Here is an 18,294-nt window from a genome sequence, read left to right as displayed (position 1 = left end):
TTAAAGTGTAATTTGGAATATAAATTGTAATTTTTCTCACCAAAATTGTAAGGAATTAACCATATAAAAGCATCTCCAATAGATTAGGTATCAATTAAAACTGAAGAAAAAAATTAAAAGGAAAATAGGAGTAAGGAAGAAGAAAAAACAATTTGATATGCATTTTTTTTTTTCCCTTTTTCAAGGAGGGAGTGAAATGAGAGAACAAAAGACATAAATGCATGCAAGAAGAGTAAGAACTTACGGATATGGAGAATTGCAGCAATTGGTTGTTGTAAAGCTCAAAAATCTCTTGAAAGTTGAAACAAAGCTCCTGGATACTGTTCTAACAGAAGAATTTCTTAATTTTTGTAGTATTTGTTATTGTGCTTAGGCAATGCCATCACCTTTGTGTGAAAAAAAAACTGAGTAATGCTACAAACACAAGTTATTTTACAGCATTTTTATAAACTATTGATGTGGCAAATTCTTAACCAACCATGTAAAATAAAACTAGGTAATCGTGATTCTTAACCCAACCCGGTTAAATTTAGCTCGGGTAAATTAAACCTCTGCCAAATAAAAACAATTACACTACCTATAGTAAACAGTATACTAAACCTAAACTACCTACATTATCAATCATTCAATTTGACTCGATAATCATATGACCGATAAGCCATCAATGGCATCACCTATAGCCCAACCGTAAGTGTAGGCGTGCATGTTGCTTGCTGTCTACCACATCTTTGTATCTCCAAGGAAAAACAAATTAATAACAACAAAGCTTTAGTTCCAAATTTTTAAGGTTGGCTACGGATCCTTAATAGTGGATTTGGTGCATTTTTGGCCTTTAAAAAAAAAAACAAAAATAAAAACAAAAACAAAAACAAAGACAAATACAAAGTAAAAATAAACAAAAACAAAAACAAATCCAACCACCTAAGTTTTGGCCACTTTTGCTAGAACCAACTGGTATGCAATAATCTGTTTTTTAGATTACCCAGCCTAGACTCTAGTTGTAATAACTTCTAGTATGCATTGAGATACCAATCTGCATTTTGCTTGTTAGTTGAGAGAATTCTTAATTTTTTTTAAAATAGATTGAATTTATATCATAGATTGTTAATGTTTTTGTCAAAGGATGATTTGGGAATAATGTGTGCTCTATACAGATTTCCACGTTTTAGTAGTGCAACTTTATACTATGAGATGTTCAACTTTTGGAAGTGCCTCATCAAGCAATCATTAACAATTGCGAAGTATATCAAAAGACTCAAACTTTCGGGTTTGCCAAACAACCCTTTATGGATACAACTTATGATTAGCCTTTATTACATTTCACACTATGCAAAAGACAGATTTTCTATTAACCCATGCGAGGGAAGGAGTTCCTGCAAACCTTGTCATTATTGCCCCCTCTGTTTCCAAAGACAAAATGGATAACATTACAGAACCTGATGCAGCTCAATGTCTTTTTGGATCATGAACAAGCAAATTGCAGATTGGTATCTCAATGCAGAATAATCCCCAAACACCACAAAGCAAATGAAAGTTATACAAATAAATGTGTTTATCATTTAGCTAGTGTAATACAAACACTAATAAATCCATGCCAATGCTCATAACTCATTAGTAATCAGTGCTGATTCACAATTCAGACTGGAATGGCTGGTTGTTGTTGAGTAATGCAATGTATGTTTCCACCCCCCAAAACAATCTCTCTCGCACCTTCAATTCGTACCACCTGAGACACCAAATATGATAAAGGTTTGTTCAGTACCAACATTCAACAAAAATAAACATCAATTCAATTTAAAAGGCCATGCATATATTATTATATCACTACTAGGATATTAGACATGCAGATTATGAAGAGTACCAATGTAATATTCAACAAAATGGCAGAAAGGGATAAACTGTGAGCTGTCTCAAACATTTAAAAGGAGATCCATGACACCGACCACAATTTAGCTGGGATTAAGGCCTAGCTGAGTTGTACCACTTATAGGATCTCAGTTAAGGAAAGGAAAACCTCAAGCATTTTACTATTATTAATATTTCCTTTTGAACAGTGATTGCTAATCCACGAATGCTCCACTATGATTTTGTAGTACGACTACATTGTGAGAGACATATTGTGCTTGAATATGCCCCCAAACCAAAAACGACACCTCCCTTCCCGAACTGCCAGTGCAAGGACCCATTTTTTAAATTGATCATTGCAAGTAATCTCTACTAGCATGAGAAACAATACTGCACATAGTAATATCATATTCATAGTCATTCTACAGGAGATGGTCACATGCTTGTCAGGTTTTTCATATCTTATATATTCCTAAATATCAACACCATCATGATCAGTACCAAGCCTCACACTTTTGTCCTTGAGAGTGGGTACATGACCACTAACCATTTAGGCTACAGAAAGCATTGGTGTATAGTTTATATATTTAAGGCTTACAATATAGGGATTCATCTTTGAATCAGATTAATGTCCTCACATGATTATAGGTTATAAACATCACAGAATAAGTACCCGTTTGGGTACTGATGAAAAGGCCTGCGTCTGCGTTTCCTTTTTTTTTTTTTTTTTTTTAGAAGCACGTTTCTGTGGCTGTGGTGGCTTTTCCATTGGGTCTCATGCACTGTTCATGAGACCCACAAACCTCTTTTTTCAACAAAACTTTCATTAAAAATGGGTCCCACGACACTACTCACATCTAAAAATTAATTTACTACAGTATTTTCAATTTTCAGCAAAATAAGCAGCATCCAAACATACCCTAAGTCATTACACCAAACTCTTAAGTGGTAAAAAGTTTAAACAACTTTAAATTTCAGACTAACGTACTTAATTATAAAGAATTTCATCCTGAAGGTATTATATCCTGTTAATCTTAAAAGTTGAAAGACATCTCCAGTTCCTTATAAAATCTTCTTGTTTCCATAAATTTTCACGTTATGTAACTTGTGAAGCTGTTGCTACAGGATAAACTATGAGAGGCTGCATCCCCATTAAGATTGATAGGTCTCCCTCATTTTCCCTCATGTCCTTAATCTATTAAATAGCCTAAATCGTTACAGAAATTCACAAATATGTATAAAAATGGGTGTTACCTAATCAAACATGATGGGGCATGCCTTATTATAGTTTATCCCTATAATTATTTTCACTATTATTATTCAAAAATCTCATAAAAGCAATATAAAAAGAGTTAGAATCTAAATCAATTTTTGAAAAACATCATCTACAAGATAAGAGTTTTAGTTAACACGTAAATGAGCCAATTAGAATATATTTAACAATTTATCTGCACAACCTGCTATCACACCCCTCTATGAATTTATGAATAGGGATTGTATATGTAAATTGAACTGCTTACTTCATGATCTGGAAAGGCTAGAGATACAACACGAAAAGCTTCATCATCCCACTTTTGGTCCCCAAATTGTGGTAAGATGATTGCTCCATTGGCAGTGTAGAAGTTCACGTATGAAGCAGCAAGTCTTGTACCCGGAAGTCTTGGTTTAGCCTCACCATCCTGTTGCGGGAACATTCATGATCAGAGAGAACAGGGAACTACAAGATATTGAACTCTCAGGCATTCTTTAAGGGGGCTTAATTAAAAGAACTACATTGACAGTAGGACAAAAAGAGATATATGCATCAAATCTCCAGACCAGAAGCCACAGTGGACCATCTTCCAGTAACTTACTTCTCTTGAATAATGCATATGTGAGAATGGAGTAAAACAACATTTATTCATCGTCCAGTTGTCACTTAAATCTGGGATTGGTATTTAGCTAAATTCAGGGCAGTGAGGCTAAAAGGAAAAGCTGGTGACATATTTTACTACAGTTTTGTGCTAGTGAAAAGTGGTCGTTGGAATGCAGTTTGAAATTTCCTGTTACTGGAGCATTGACAACTAAAAATTGTGTGTACAATGTTGATAACAATGCCAAACTTTTAAAAGATAACTGGCCGTTGTTACAGATAAACAATGCCACACAACAGCACCCAAGCAGCGTGGACTAATTTCTTTCTTTGAATTTTGTTTTCGATCACAACAAGGTGACAAACAAAGAAGATCCTCGAAAATCTAGGCTAGAAAAGGAACTTTTTTTTATAGGTAATACAAATCACTTGCCCATAAGGAATTGAACCTGTGACCCAGCTTCAATCATTAGTCGAGGGGGCAGGAGATGCCATTTGGTCAAAGACCATTGCAAAGAAAAAGGGAAGAATCTTCTCATATATGTACCACTTTCCTTATCCAATATGTATATCACTTTGCTTCCTTTTAAAACAATTGGAAGGAAAGTAATAGGCACATTGCTTTAAATACAATATCTATTCTGAGATAGCTAAGAAGCTGATTCAAATCATCAGCCTTTTTGCCTTCTTCTTAAGAACACTGCATTCAGTTCATTTAATGAGATCTAATTCAAATGACACCTCCTTCCCTAGAAAAGTATTATGAAGGGTGAGGTTGTGGGTTCACTAGGTGCATATGTAACTCAACAATTAAGAAGAAGAAAAAAATTTACTTCAATTTTTTCGTCTTTTCAATTTTTACCTAAAAGCTTCCACAACAAAGAAAGAGACAACTTCTTTTAAACATTTTAGCATGTATTTTTTATAAAGGTAATCTTATATATTAACAATGGTGGATCTCCTTAACTAGTAAAGAATTCTTTGTTTTTTAATAAGTAACGAAATATCGTTAATCAAAAAGACCCAAGTACACCGGGAGTGTACATGGATAGGAGAACATCAAGATCGTAAATCACAATGATCAAGCATAACAAAAAGATTAGAACATGAAAAAGAACAAAAAACAGAACACCAATCAAACAAAGAGTGGAGGAGGAGAGATTTAATCTCAAGAAAGATGAGCAAAAGTGAGCAAAAGTGAGTTCAATTCATGCAAATATAAGAATGAACCTCAACCATTTAAGTTTCAAATAAAAGAACCATGGGAATGCCATTTTCAGATTTTAAGTTACCCATCCCCCCCCCCCTGCAGGCCCCCCAAAAAAAAAGAGGGAAGATTCTGGGCCTGTTAAATTTTACCTGAACTACTCCAGCAGCCTCTTCGTCCGTCATATAAAGTGGCCCTGGTACATGTAGTTTAATTACTTGTAATTTCCTACCAATGGCATCAGTAGCATTGGAAAGAACAGACAAAGCTTTTACAGATCTTTCATACTGAGGATCCTTCTCATCATCGGTCCAGGACAACAGAACCACACCAGGCTTTACAAAACAGCACATGTTGTCGATATGACCATTAGTATCGTCATCACCTGTTTAACATTATGTAAATTCAATTTCAAGAAACATAGAAAAGGTAACCAAACCAAATCCTATCTGTGTTTGAATATTTGCTGCAGGTGCAAACATATTTCTAGAAAGGTGGGCTTGAATGAGAAAATTAACACAGGAATTTGCTGGATAGAAAAAACCTTTTCAATATTCTCAAACTAGAAAACTATGTTTTTTTGGATAAGAGGGTGGAGTTATAAATCGATGGAGAGATATGGGGGACCAAAATCCTCTTTCTGATTCCACCAGCATACGTGTTTTAAATGGTACCCCTCCATGTAAGTAAGTAGCTAGGCAAACCTTACTAACCTCATCACTATCACCACTACCATCTCACCATAACTATTGAAACAAATACATAGGAGGGTACACCATATCCTCCCAAGAGGTTAAATATAAAGCTTAAGAGAGCAATAAAATCCAAAAACTGAATGACAATGGATGCCGCGTAAAGCATGCACCCAATATTGCAGAAGACGCACAATCTTGTAAACATGATAATAAGATAAAAGGCCATGTAGAGGGGCTTGGACATTTTTTCCATTCTCATTCGTCAGTTTAAGTTAGTGATGATGGGAATATGAAATACTTGGTAGCTAGCTTTCTTGGGATTGCTCACTAACTTACTATGACGAGCAGCAAGGGAGGGTCAGATAGTACTGCATTTCAGATGCAAATAGGTGCCCCTTTGGCTGTTCATCTTATTACCTTACTGATTGCTTCTAGAGGCGGATTATAAAATAAAAACTCTTTCATGACACTCGCCCATCCTAAAAATCCTTGTCCAAGGCTCCTTTCCTACAAAGCCTTGGCAAGTAATCTCCTACCAAAATATTCTCAATCAAGCCCTCACACCCCTAATAGGTTAAAACCTTCAAAAAGAGAACAAGCATTAAGAGCATTTTTTTGTGAAAGATCTTTTGTTTGATTGGAGGAATTGGTTGGGAAAAAGTTTGTTGAACATTCAGGAGAAATTCTATGGCTCGAATCTTTAGTATTCTCTTATTTATTACCTATGTGTACTATTTAGGCAGAGTACCGTCACCCATTGTTACTAAGAAACTGAAAGAAACGGATGACAGTGAGGAAGAAACAATTTGGTTCCACTTTGTTTGATGTGGATTCTTTGGTGAGAACAGTACAGGAGAACGCTTGAGGATATGGAGAGTACAAGGGACCAGTTTCTAGCTCATTTTGTTGGGACTTTGTTTGATTGGTCTAGAGCTTGGGGACTAACGAACAGAGATTCTGTTCCTACGTTTATTGAGTCTCTATCTCATTTTATATAATTTTTTTGTATTTATTTGTAATTCTTTGGGCTACTTTATGCCATGTTGCATGAAGTAGCCCTTTTTTAATTAATTTTTCTACTCATCAAAAAAAAAGAGAGAACATGCATCAAGAGCAAAGAAGTTCGTCAATACAAAAAGAACTTTAAGCTATATAATTAAGTCACATAATATTGCATACCATATAATCCAAGAGGCAACCAGATAACCTTCCTGACTCCAAGATATGCCTTAAGTTTATTCTCTATTTGCTCCTTATTCAAATGCGGGTTGCGGTTTTTATTCAAAAGGCACTCCTCTGTAGTAAGGCAAGTCCCTGAAAGACGGAAAAAATGCAGAATTAATACAAAATGAGACCATTTAATTGGCAGAGAGAAGAAGTATTCAGTATGTCGATGAAAATTTTTGTAAGAGAGGAGGGGGAAATAGAACTGGATCGGAAATTTTACTGCATGAAGTGCACAGTGAGTCATTCCTTGATACCTAAATCAATGATACATTCTTTGCTAACCTTCTGGAGAAAAGAGTTTGAGAAAGAACGAGTGTCGAAAATAAAATCAACATGCAAGCCCTTGAACAATATTAATATAATGAAAAATTATCCCAATAAATTCAAAATTTAAATCTTCTATTCTACAACTTGGGTTGTAAGTAAGTACATTCTCCTTTTTGAGTCATTTTTCATTGGTAATTACTTATCACCCAATGGGTTTAAAATCATGACATCACCCTTCAACTTACTATTACAAAGGGAGGAGATACAATTTTAGCTAGAGGTGATTGACTAATTTTAGAATAATCTCTGGCTTAAAATTAGCAAGAGTTGTCTGATTTAACCCAGCAAATTATACATATGTGGGACCATAAATGCATGTAACAAACTGAAATCAAGTGCATCTTTCACCCATGCTTCAAATGCGATCCCTTAATTTCCAAAGAATGTGTAACTCCTTTTATATTGCATGCTCATTCTAGAATCAGAAAAAAAATATATATATATATATTTTAGGAGTTTCGCACTTAACAATGGGTTCTTTCAAAATTGAATATGTTGAAAGAATTAGAGGAAGAAGGGGTGCCAAGCATTGAATGGTAAAATCAAAAAGTTGGAAGACAAAAAAATTCTCTAGTTTGGTAAATTACTTTATATTTTTTATATAGGTAAAGTAAACAGGCCAAAACTAATATGGGTTAAAAAATGGAAGAAAAAAGTTCTGAAAGACTGACTAGTTTGGAAGTCTGGTCGCCCTCCCTGAACCAACTTGAACCTGAACTACGATTCAGATTCTTACAATAATTACAAATGGATAAGTAGGCACCATCTCAAAAATTAAAGACAGATTCAGGTGAGAATGCTTCTAAAGCAAACTAATTTCTTGAAAACAATTATCAAGTAAAAGAAAGTAATGTCTGCAGTTACAGATTTCTTTAAATGAATAGGCAGCAGTGCCGTAAGTTCCTAAATGGGGTAAAAAAATCATGTCAGAAGCTTTAGACATTAATTTTGCTTCTTTTTTGTAAATAAGTTACATGTAACTAGCTATATACCAAAAATGAGTCCAGTATCTAACCTTCTAAACCTAAGTAGGTCATCTTGAAGTTGCAATAGCCATCAGCATAATCAGTAACTCTATTAATCAAGTGAGAATTATATCACTTTTAATTGATAAAGCTCTAATGAAATCCATATAGCATAAAAGAAACCAAGTCCCTCAGTTATAGATTTTCTATTTGGTTGGTGGAATTGGTTGGAGAAGCATTCATCACATAGTTGGAATTTAGCTCCGTTGCATTTGATAAGGTATATTTGGACGGAGTGTAATCATCGGACTTTTGAGGACTTGGACAGATCTGATGACCAGTTGCTTGCTTCGTTTAGCAATTCTCTTTTTTACTGGTCTAGGGCTTGGGGACTCACATCTAGTGATTCTCTCCCTTTGTTCTTTAGTTCTCTTCTTCTTTGTAATTAATTTCATTCTTTGTTTTGTTTTTCTTTTTGTTTCTGTAACCTCAGCTTGCTTTGTGTCTTTTTGCATAAAGCAACTTTTAGAATATACATCTTTCTTACTTGTCAAAAAAAGAGCCACACCATTTCAGTGCACTGGTACATTTCAGTGCACTGGTACATTTACATTAGGCGACATTTCCAAAATATTTCTAAGAGTTTAATACAGTCATCCTAATATAAAATAAAATATGCATGTATATATAATCCATCTGGCAATGTCCTCTTAAGTAAAACAGTACAATGAGGCAACTTGCCAACTACTTGGTCAACATGGACAATAAGGCGTCAATTTATTAGCATTTCAAAGCCATTTGTTTTATAATATCTCAAAAGAAGCACAAGAAGTACTCTGAAAATACAAAGCAATCAGTACATAAATTGTTACCTTCTCCATCAACATGGATGCTTCCGCCTTCAAGAATAAGAGACTGTGGAAACCTAGGAAGCCTCTCAGTCACCAAAATCTAACAGAAAATGATAAGAATATTAGTAACTATATATAGAAATTGTCCTGGGAAAACTACGGGAAGACATCACATAATTTTTTTTTTTTTTTAAGAAGGCTATGATCTATTGAGCTACAGTAACCTTCCTAGCAACAAGGAGGTCAAGACTCCAATCTTGGTAGCAACCATCATCAACACCTAGAAATTTTAAGAGTAACTTTAGTTAGAGAAGGCACCCAGCACACAAGATCATAGACATCATAAAAAATTAACTACTACAGCTAGAGTCACTAACTTGGGGGTTTGATGTCCATTTTTATAAAAAAGACAAAAAACGAAGTGCAGGAGATAATTTCCTTTTAAGATTACCAAAGAACCACTCATGAACAAGCTTATCATTCGCTCAAATTTGATCCCTGATTAAGTTCCTCAAATTACTGATGTAGATCAGCCATTTTCCTTTTTTACCTTTTTACAGTAGAGGAGCATCAAATTACTCTGGTGTTGCATACAGTATGTTAACAAACCATTACCCATTCTATGAACTTAACAGAAAATTAAATTTCAGAGATTATCGTACCCATAAAGCATGATATGTCTGGCAAAATGTTGAACCCTTTTTCTTTTTCTTTTTCTTTTTTAAATTAAGATATGAAAGCAAACACTATATCTATGATAGATATGAGATTTTACCATTCTAAAACTTACCTCCCCAACTGTTAAAATTCCAATCAATGCCAGCAACCTTATGCTCTGAGGCACCAGAACATGATGCACTCTTCCTTACAACAAACTATTATAATAAAAACACAAAACACCATTTCCAGGGTCAAATTAAATATCAAACTGATGATAATACTACTCCACATGTCAAAATGAGTAGAAGAGGAAAGCTCACAGTAGGTCCAGTATCACGAAACCATGCGTCATTTATACTCATCTCAATTACCCTTACATTTTTCGGTAGCTGACTTCGTGCATTGGTCCACTAAGCATGTAATAATGCCACATTCCAAACTTGGTTTAGAACATTATCAAAACAAATTATGAGACTAAATCTTCATCTCTTATAAATTTGACCAACCTGAGCAGCACTTGCGCAGACAGTTACTGGCTCAAACCTTGAGATTGCAGATGCTACCTTGGCATATACACGTTGGGCATGAACCGCATTGTCTCTCCAGTTATCTGGGCGCTCCTGTCACTCAAAATAAAGCTTGACCATCATAACAGATTATGCACGAATGATAGATAGAATGCCATGGTACAATCTATGATTTTGCACATAGAATCAGGAGATATAAAGTTTAGATAGATATATATAGTTTAGTGCTCAGAGAGGTAGGAGGATTAACAGTGAGACTAGCCAGGAATACGTGCAGTGCAACCAAACAACACATGTAACACAGCTGTAATATCCAACAATGATTACTAAAATGAAAATTATTAGGGATATATGAGTATTGAGAGTAGGATAGCTTTTTGAAATAAAAATTCCAAATGAGAAGAGGAAAGAGGGGTTGGGGGGGAGTAATTCAGCACTTTGAGATTTATATATCACTCTGCAATTTTGAGAAAGTAAAACTTATCAATGAGAAGTCACAAAGAAAAGATTTAAGGTCCCATTTCCCAGATTTGTGGGTTTTAGCATAGTGCTATTACAAGTATACCACTTCAAAAGTGGATTTTGGAGGTCAGCAAATCTTTCAGCTAATGGTATTTGGACCATATAGCATCTTGTATTCTAAAAAATAAGGGGTGAAGGGTGAGGTCACTGGTTCAATCCCATAGTATATGAGTTGTCATCTTGTATTTACATATCAAAAAGAGAATTGTACTTCTGTAGTGCAGAGTTCAATAATTACAACTGGAAGCGCTGTTCAATCTGTTGGAAAAACATGGGCAGATTTGGTGGTGGCTTAATCTATTCATCATGTAAAAGGAACTGGAACAAAGTTGTGATATCTTTGTTTATGGAAGGTATCAAATTCATTTAAATTAATTTGAAAAGTATTCTAATCCGCTTGGCAAAGCCAACAAGCTCCAAATTTTAGTTTCTTTAAGAAACAAAAAAAAAATAGGGGCTTTTTGATTTTTTGTGATGGTACAAAAGCATATGGTCACTTAGTCTCATCAACTGTAGATGTAGTCTCTTAATGTCACCAAATGTACACAAAGCCTACAGTTTCCCAGAAACGTCAATTGTTCAAAATACCACATTGCAAGCACATAATATGACTCATAGGGTGCATGTGTAACTTACAAATAAAAACGATACCACATTCCAGGCACATAAGATTTGTTATTGCTAAGTTACAGACACCCTGTGGATATTGAACCCACAACCTTACCCTCCACTCCTTAAAGGACAAGGAAGTACCATTTGAGCCACAATTCATTGGCACATTGCAAGCACATAATGTAACAAAATGATTTTTAATCTTCAATTCATAAATATTTATAAAACACATACCTCCACACAATCCAAGTAGAAAACCAATTCGATAATTAACATTATACAAAAGAAAAATGATCGAACACAAGAATGGCATTCCAATAAAATCTCAATTCCAAAACACAGTATCACTACACATCCAAAATTGTCACAAACGTTGTTGAGGCACCACTAATACATCTGCTTTACCATTAAGATAGATTATGTATCTGGCAAAGAACAGTTTTTTTTATATTATTATTAAGAAAAAGTCGGTAAAATTTCATGACCCATCAACCTGAATAACAAAATAATGTCATGTAAACTTGGAAAAATGAATATAGATGTACTTACAGGCCAACCCATCCAACACTGTGAATGGGGTTCCCACTCAGCAGGCATGTGGAATCCATGGCTAGCAGGAGGTCCTTCTAAATCCATCTAATTGTGTGTGATTGGCTAAACTGAAAAGATAAACAGGATTGGATAGAGAGTGAAATGTGTGTGTGTGTGTGACTGACAGTGTGAGAATTGGCTTTAAATTGAAAAAAAGTAGGCAAGAAATGAAATGGTTGGACGGAGTGAAAGTTGGGAACTTTGAAGTCTGAATTTTAAGAGATAAACCTTAGGAACCGCACCTACAAACTACACCTAAATCTTATCCTATATATTTATTGGATTCCAGAGACAATAGACTAAGCACAATGAATGAAGTAATGGGGTCCAGTATGTGACTCTGTGTCTCTATTTTGGAATGCATACATGTGTCTTCCTGTGCTAGTTTATATATATATATATATATATATATATATATATATATATATATATATATATATGTTGCAATATGCTAGTTTTTGTATCATGTTTTGATTCTATTCTTTTGTTTCTGACATTCTACCTTGTGTTTCTCCACAAAAAAAAAAAAAAAAAAAAGACATACTACCTTGTTTTTTAATCATGTTTTGGTTCTATTTGTTTGTTTATGCCATTCTACCTCTATCAAATATATCTATACTATTATTTAAGGGGCTTTCTCTATTTAGATTCTTTATTTTTTAGTTCAAATGCTCATACAGTCTTATGTTTAAGTAGAGACAAAATTAAAGGACAATCCAGTAAAATTTCAACTCTTACTCCCACTAAAACATTACCTAAAAAATATGACCACTCTACTATTAATTTTTAAATTGATTTATTCACTTATAAATTAGATTTTTAAAATAAAAATTATATGTATAAAATAATTAAATACAGTTTTTTTTTCTACAAAAAGAACCACTAAAAAAAGAGGAATGATATGTCCACAATATTTTCACAGTATTTTTACAACAAATTCTAAGTGGCAGGTTGCTACTGGTTGTTATTATTGGGACAAAAAAGTAATCTTCGTGTTAGATTTAAATTTGAACCAATAACAACTAACCACCTATGATTTGTTGTGAAAATGTTGTAAAAATATTGTGAACGTAGTATCTCCCCTAAAAAAAAGCCTCATCGCACGCGCATGTGATGAGGCTAGTATGTATAATTGAGGAAGACTTAAAGTACAGTACTTAGGTGTTGTTCTCTAAATTCTTCTCTTGAGATTCTGTCATGTGACTTTTTTTCATAGATAAAAGTATACTTTTTAAATTAAAATAATTACATGACAGAATTTTAAGAAAAAAACCTAAGCAACACTAACTAAAATTCTTTCTATAAGTTTTGTACTATAGGTTGGTTTGGATAGCGCTGGACGCTTCTAGCGTTCAGCGTTTTTTTTTTTTTTTTTTTTTGCTGTCCGTTTCTGCTCTTAGGGGACAAGTCACTGTGCATGCACAGTGTGCACACTGTTCACGCACAGTGCACGCATTGTTCACGTACTTTTAGCAATTTTTTAATTAAAAATGGGTCCCACGGTACTATTTACACATTTAAAAATTATTTTTCTATAGTGTTTTCAGTTTTCAGTTTTCAACTGTATCCAAACGAACCCTTTATATCAGCCTTGTTTTTTACTCACTGTTTTTTTCTTTTATTCTTTACAGTTTATTGGGATGACTGAGCTTGACTGGATTAACCTGGGAAGCACGGGTGCACCTCTAGGGGCGACGCACCCGCACCCGACACGTACGAACGTGTTGTGCGGTCGTCGATGCTGCTGCATGCGCACCCATTGTGATTCTTTCCTCTCTTTTTTTCCCCCATTTCTGATTCAGTCCAAAATAGCCCCGAATCGGTCCGATTCGGGTTGAAATAAGTGTTTTTAAAAAATTTATTAAAAAAACACAACAAAACGCACCGTTTGACTCTAGTTCTCTCTATTCTCTGTCTTCGTCTCCCTTCTCTCTCTCTAACCCACGGCTCATCCAATCAAACTCCCTCCATCTCTCCTCAAGCTCACTAAACTAAGCTCACCGGCAAAGGTATTTTGCTTTTGCTTCTCGCTCTCCATCTCTTTCTTACATGCTCATTCCATATCTATCCCTCAATTTGTCTGAATGTCTCTATTATCCTATTTTGTAAAATTATTTTTTAATTTTTTATATAAGTTGTAATGTTGAGACTTAAGTTGATTTCTTATTTAGTTATTATATATTTAATAATTTAGTTATTAATAAACGTATCTCGCTACGCCCGCACTTTACTTTTTCAAAATTGTCGAGTCACCGCACCGCACCTGCACCCAAACTCGATCCTACAAAATATGCACCTGTGCTTCCTAGGGATTAACATTATTTTTACAAAGATCATCACCAACACATCTTTTATTTCCATAAAAAATTGTCTAAAAGTCATGTACCGTCTTTTTGGGAGTTTTTTTTAAGAGAGAAATTGTATATATGATCCTCAACTATTGAGCTTCATTTCAAAATTGATCTTGTATTTTAAAATATTTCAAAATATGTCTTACCATTATCTAATGAATGGAAGATGTTAATGTATCAAATGTACTTTAATAAACTGATTTTTTTTTAGAGAGTTTCAATCTATAACGTCCACTCCTAATGAGCGCAATCTCTTATTTGATGAAAATATATTTTATCGATTGAATTAACTAGAACTCATGAGAAAAAAACTTTTTCTTTTTATAATATGATAAGGACATTTTAAATAAATTCTAAAAAATAAAAATATAACGATTAAAATGAGTATATTTTTAAAGTATAAGAATGATTATGAAACAAATTGAACCATATATACTATTTAATAATTTTGTTTTTTGGATTCAAAAAATTGTTTTGGTTTCTCTTTCACCTGTGAATTAAAGCTTTTCATGGAAATTATTAGATTGATTTGAGCACAACTTTTGTTAGTTAGTTAAATTGAGGCTAGCTGGTCACATGTGGAACAGTTTTCGGGAAACTTTTGCAAATAGTGTTTAATGTTTCAAAGGCCATACATTATGCCGACATGGTTAATTTTTTTTGAGGCTTGTCACATGTGGAATAGTTTTGGGAAAGTCTTGTAAATGTCGTTTAATGTATGAAAGGTCTGAGAGCTAAGAAAAAAAATGAAGAGATGAATACTAGCGTGGTGTTGGTCAAAGATTCTTCGATTATCAAGTTAGAAAAAGTAAAGAAGCCTGTTATAAATTCCAAACTGAATCAAGAGAAAATGGCTTGCTTTTGCATATATTTTGCACTTACCTTTTGATGATGCCAAAAAAATCACCAGTAAGCTGCACGGACTCCCGAATCGAAACAACACTTGCAAAACGAAAAGAGAAGACCTAACAGAGAGCACCGGTGTGGTGCCAGCCAAAAACCCTCCGAAGGTCAAGTTAGAGTTTTTCACAACCCTAAAGTGCCAGAGTTGAGTTAATTATGCGTACCTTAATTTACGAGGGTTTTGGGGTATTTATATTGGTGTAGGGTTATCATCCATGCCTTGGCCAGGAAACCCTTTCCTTTTAGGATAACACTTCCTTGATCTTACATACCTTATAGAGTTTTTTTTTCTAATAGGAGTCTTTTGATTATGGTCAAACGTATAACGCAAGAACTCCCTATATTCACGTTTGTGTGGAGATCAAGCAAAACCATATCAGACTTATCGCGAGATGCAAGTTGATTCCGGTTAGGAATCCTTGAAGCCTAATCTATACCAACGGAGGCCCAATGTTACAACCGTCCACTACGTATCCTTGTAACATTGACCCGTCGCCCATCCACATGATAATACCATACCATCATGCTTCACGAAGAGAGATCCGTCTCCTACTTTATCCTCTTCAGTTGCCCCCTCACTCCTTGAGTCCATCGCTACAAATTAGACGGACTCATGGAATGACAGTCTTCCTTTCTCATGGCAACCTATCGAGACAGACGGGCTAGGATTATTTGTGACAAAGGACACGCGGCCTTCATTTATTAGCTGTTCACCCTAAGCGAGGCATCCCTTCGTATTCTGTGCCATTTGCTCTATAAAAGCTTGCCTTCTCTTTCTTCATTCTCACCTTCTTATAGAAATTTTGCAATCGGAGCGTCACCGTCGTTTACTTTGCGCACTTGTACTGTCCTGCTAATCTCTCTGTCAGCTTATATTGCTTGATTTCAATCCGGTATGTACTTCTGAACTTTCTCTTTCTTTCTTTCTTTTAACCACGCACTTTCTGTAGATTCGTCAGTGTTTTAGGTTTTACCGTTATATGTAGGTAATGTCTAATGCGTCGAGTAATCATTCGTTTGTCCACGACGGGACGAGCTACGATGAAGGATTCCCGTCAAGTCAAAAAGACCCTGACACTTCAAGTGAAGAAAGGAATCTGTCCGCTACTTCTCCTTCCTTAGATGACGAAGGTTTAGAGTCGAATAGTTTAGAGGAGGCTTCAAGTGATGGCCTAGACGGCGTCGATCCCCCTGTTCAATCTGTAATTGGTCTTGATGGCCTTAGGGAGTTCGTAATGCTACCCCTGTGGACGGTCAACGATTTTAGGTCTACAGTCAAAGAATCTCATTTCAAAACAATTAGGGCCAAGTACCAAATTCCTGACAACGTCCGTCTCCGTCTCCCCCATAAATCCGAGAAATGTTACTATAAGGGTGTTAACGGTGTTGGGATTTATGAGCAAACGCTAAAGGCAGGGCTCAGATTTCCTCTAAGCTCTCTCCACCGTCGACTACTTCAGTATCTTGGTTTATCCGTCACACAAATCTCCCCAAACGCCTGGAGGGTTTTCGTAGGCGTGGAGGTCTTGTATGAGGCCATGTCAGACGGTGCACGAAGGCTGACAGTGGAAGAATTTTTTCACTATTACCGTCCCACTGAGATCATAAAGTCAAAGGGTATGTATAGTTTCGTAGCTAGGAGCCCGTTGTTGAGGCTCGTTCATGATACACCTAACTCTAATAGGGACTGGAAGAGTAGATATTTTTTCATGGAAGGGGACGAATGGATGAGTCGTCCAGGGGATAACACATATATGCCCGTCGACACAACATGGGGCATAATGCCTCCGTCGGGTATGCACTTGTTTTTAGTTCCCGTGTGTTCAAATCTTACTTTTATTTTTTGTAAGTTACTCAAAACATCTTCTTTTGCAGCTCGAGACCGTCTGCAAGTTACTTTGGAGCAGTGGAGCTTCTTGGAGAGGATTTTTAATAAGACGAAGCTCGAAGAAAGGACGTGGGCAAAATTAGTCACCCTCGACACACTCCACTAGTATTGTGAAGGCCCCGAACCAACTTCAGCCGCCCATCGTTACGATAATAGAGTTCGCAAACGTAAGCCCGTCATTAAACGCTTTCAGTTTCTTTTACTCATTCTTTTCTAATGCTGCACATCCGTCTTTTCTTTGCAGAAATGGACGCTGCCAAAAGAAGAGCCTTCATCAAGCAGTAAGCAGCAAAGAAGAAACAGGAGGCCGGTCAACAAGTTAAGGGGACGGGTTCATCCGTTCCGTCCAAACGGAAGCAACCGGAGAAGATGGACCGTCAACAAAAGAAGCAGAAGACAACTCCTGAGCCCGTCGTAGCGCTGGAAGCCGAGACCAAAAGAACGGTCACTCCCATGGGGCATGGAAAGGGTAAAGGTTTGATGAAAGGTCCAGCTCCTACTGGTGAGAAACCACCCGTCCTCTTGCAAGAAGATTCTGAATATGCCTTAGAAAAACTCTCGTCTATCATTACTGTTGACGATTATGAGGACCTCGGCAACCACGCTACAGAGGCGATGGGAGAGACGGGCCTTTTTACCATTGCTCAAGTATTTTAAACCCGTCCTCAGCCTTGAACATGTCCTTCCTTATCCGTCATTTATATCATATTCATTTTGACTTTGTTTTCAGGCCATGTTGATGATGAAGGGGCTAATGGGTCGTTGTCTGAATCATGAGACAACTTTGGACTATCTCAAGAAGAAGAATAAGCTGTTGGAGGACGAGCTTCATGATCTGAAGGCTTGGAAGATCAATATGGAGGGAAAACTCAACTGTTCGGAGCAGGTCAGAAGAGAGCTAGAGAGGTAGATGAAGCAGTTGACACAAATTCTGAAGGATAAAGAAAAGGAGGTGACGGACGCCAGGAATCAGCTTCGCGATGCCAAAGAAGAGGCGATACGGGAGTATCATGACTCCGACCTTCTTTTAGCAGAGCTTGGGAGCTCCTTTGCTGACGGATTTGATGATGCCCTCCGTCAAGTCAAGGCCTCATATCCTGATCTGGACGTGTCCCATGTCTCCATAGACGCCCAAGGGCAGACACTAGCTCATTCCGTCCATTCAAAGAGTACAGAAGATGTGTTTGCTGTCACTGCTCCTCTTGTGGACGAAGGCCAGACTCCTGCTCAAGATCAACCAGATGATAACCAGAAACTTGAAAGCACTCCCC

The 18,294-nt window shown here is 36.1% G+C and overlaps 1 protein-coding gene across 1 annotated transcript; it reads right to left on the bottom strand.

Annotated features, from left to right (window-relative positions):
* Positions 1 to 1,341: 1,341 nt before the first annotated feature.
* Positions 1,342 to 12,127, bottom strand: LOC142630955 (agmatine deiminase). The gene is made up of 10 exons (XM_075805013.1): positions 11,840 to 12,127; positions 10,136 to 10,249; positions 9,950 to 10,039; positions 9,760 to 9,844; positions 9,194 to 9,249; positions 8,991 to 9,069; positions 6,779 to 6,913; positions 5,057 to 5,289; positions 3,366 to 3,524; positions 1,342 to 1,726 (listed from the first exon to the last, which is right to left on the bottom strand). The coding sequence occupies exons 1-10, from the start codon at positions 11,924 to 11,926 to the stop codon at positions 1,637 to 1,639; spliced, it is 1,128 nt and encodes a 375-aa protein (XP_075661128.1). The 5' UTR covers positions 11,927 to 12,127; the 3' UTR covers positions 1,342 to 1,636.
* Positions 12,128 to 18,294: the final 6,167 nt, after the last annotated feature.

Source organism: Castanea sativa, chromosome 4, assembly GCF_040712315.1.
Source record: "Castanea sativa cultivar Marrone di Chiusa Pesio chromosome 4, ASM4071231v1".
In the NCBI taxonomy this organism is placed as follows: domain Eukaryota; kingdom Viridiplantae; phylum Streptophyta; class Magnoliopsida; order Fagales; family Fagaceae; genus Castanea; species Castanea sativa.
Note: the sequence above shows the minus strand (reverse complement) of the source record. Positions and strands in the feature narration are given on the sequence as shown.

Coding starts and splice junctions, on each gene's coding strand:
- LOC142630955 (XM_075805013.1), bottom strand. CDS start 11,926: ATGGATTTAGAAGGACCTCCTGCTAGCCATGGATTCCACATGCCTGCT. Junction 10,250..11,839: donor AGTGTTGGATGGGTTGGCCT/GTAAGTACATCT, acceptor TTTGAGTGACAG/GAGCGCCCAGATAACTGGAG. Junction 9,845..9,949: donor TTCGTGATACTGGACCTACT/GTGAGCTTTCCT, acceptor TTATTATAATAG/TTTGTTGTAAGGAAGAGTGC.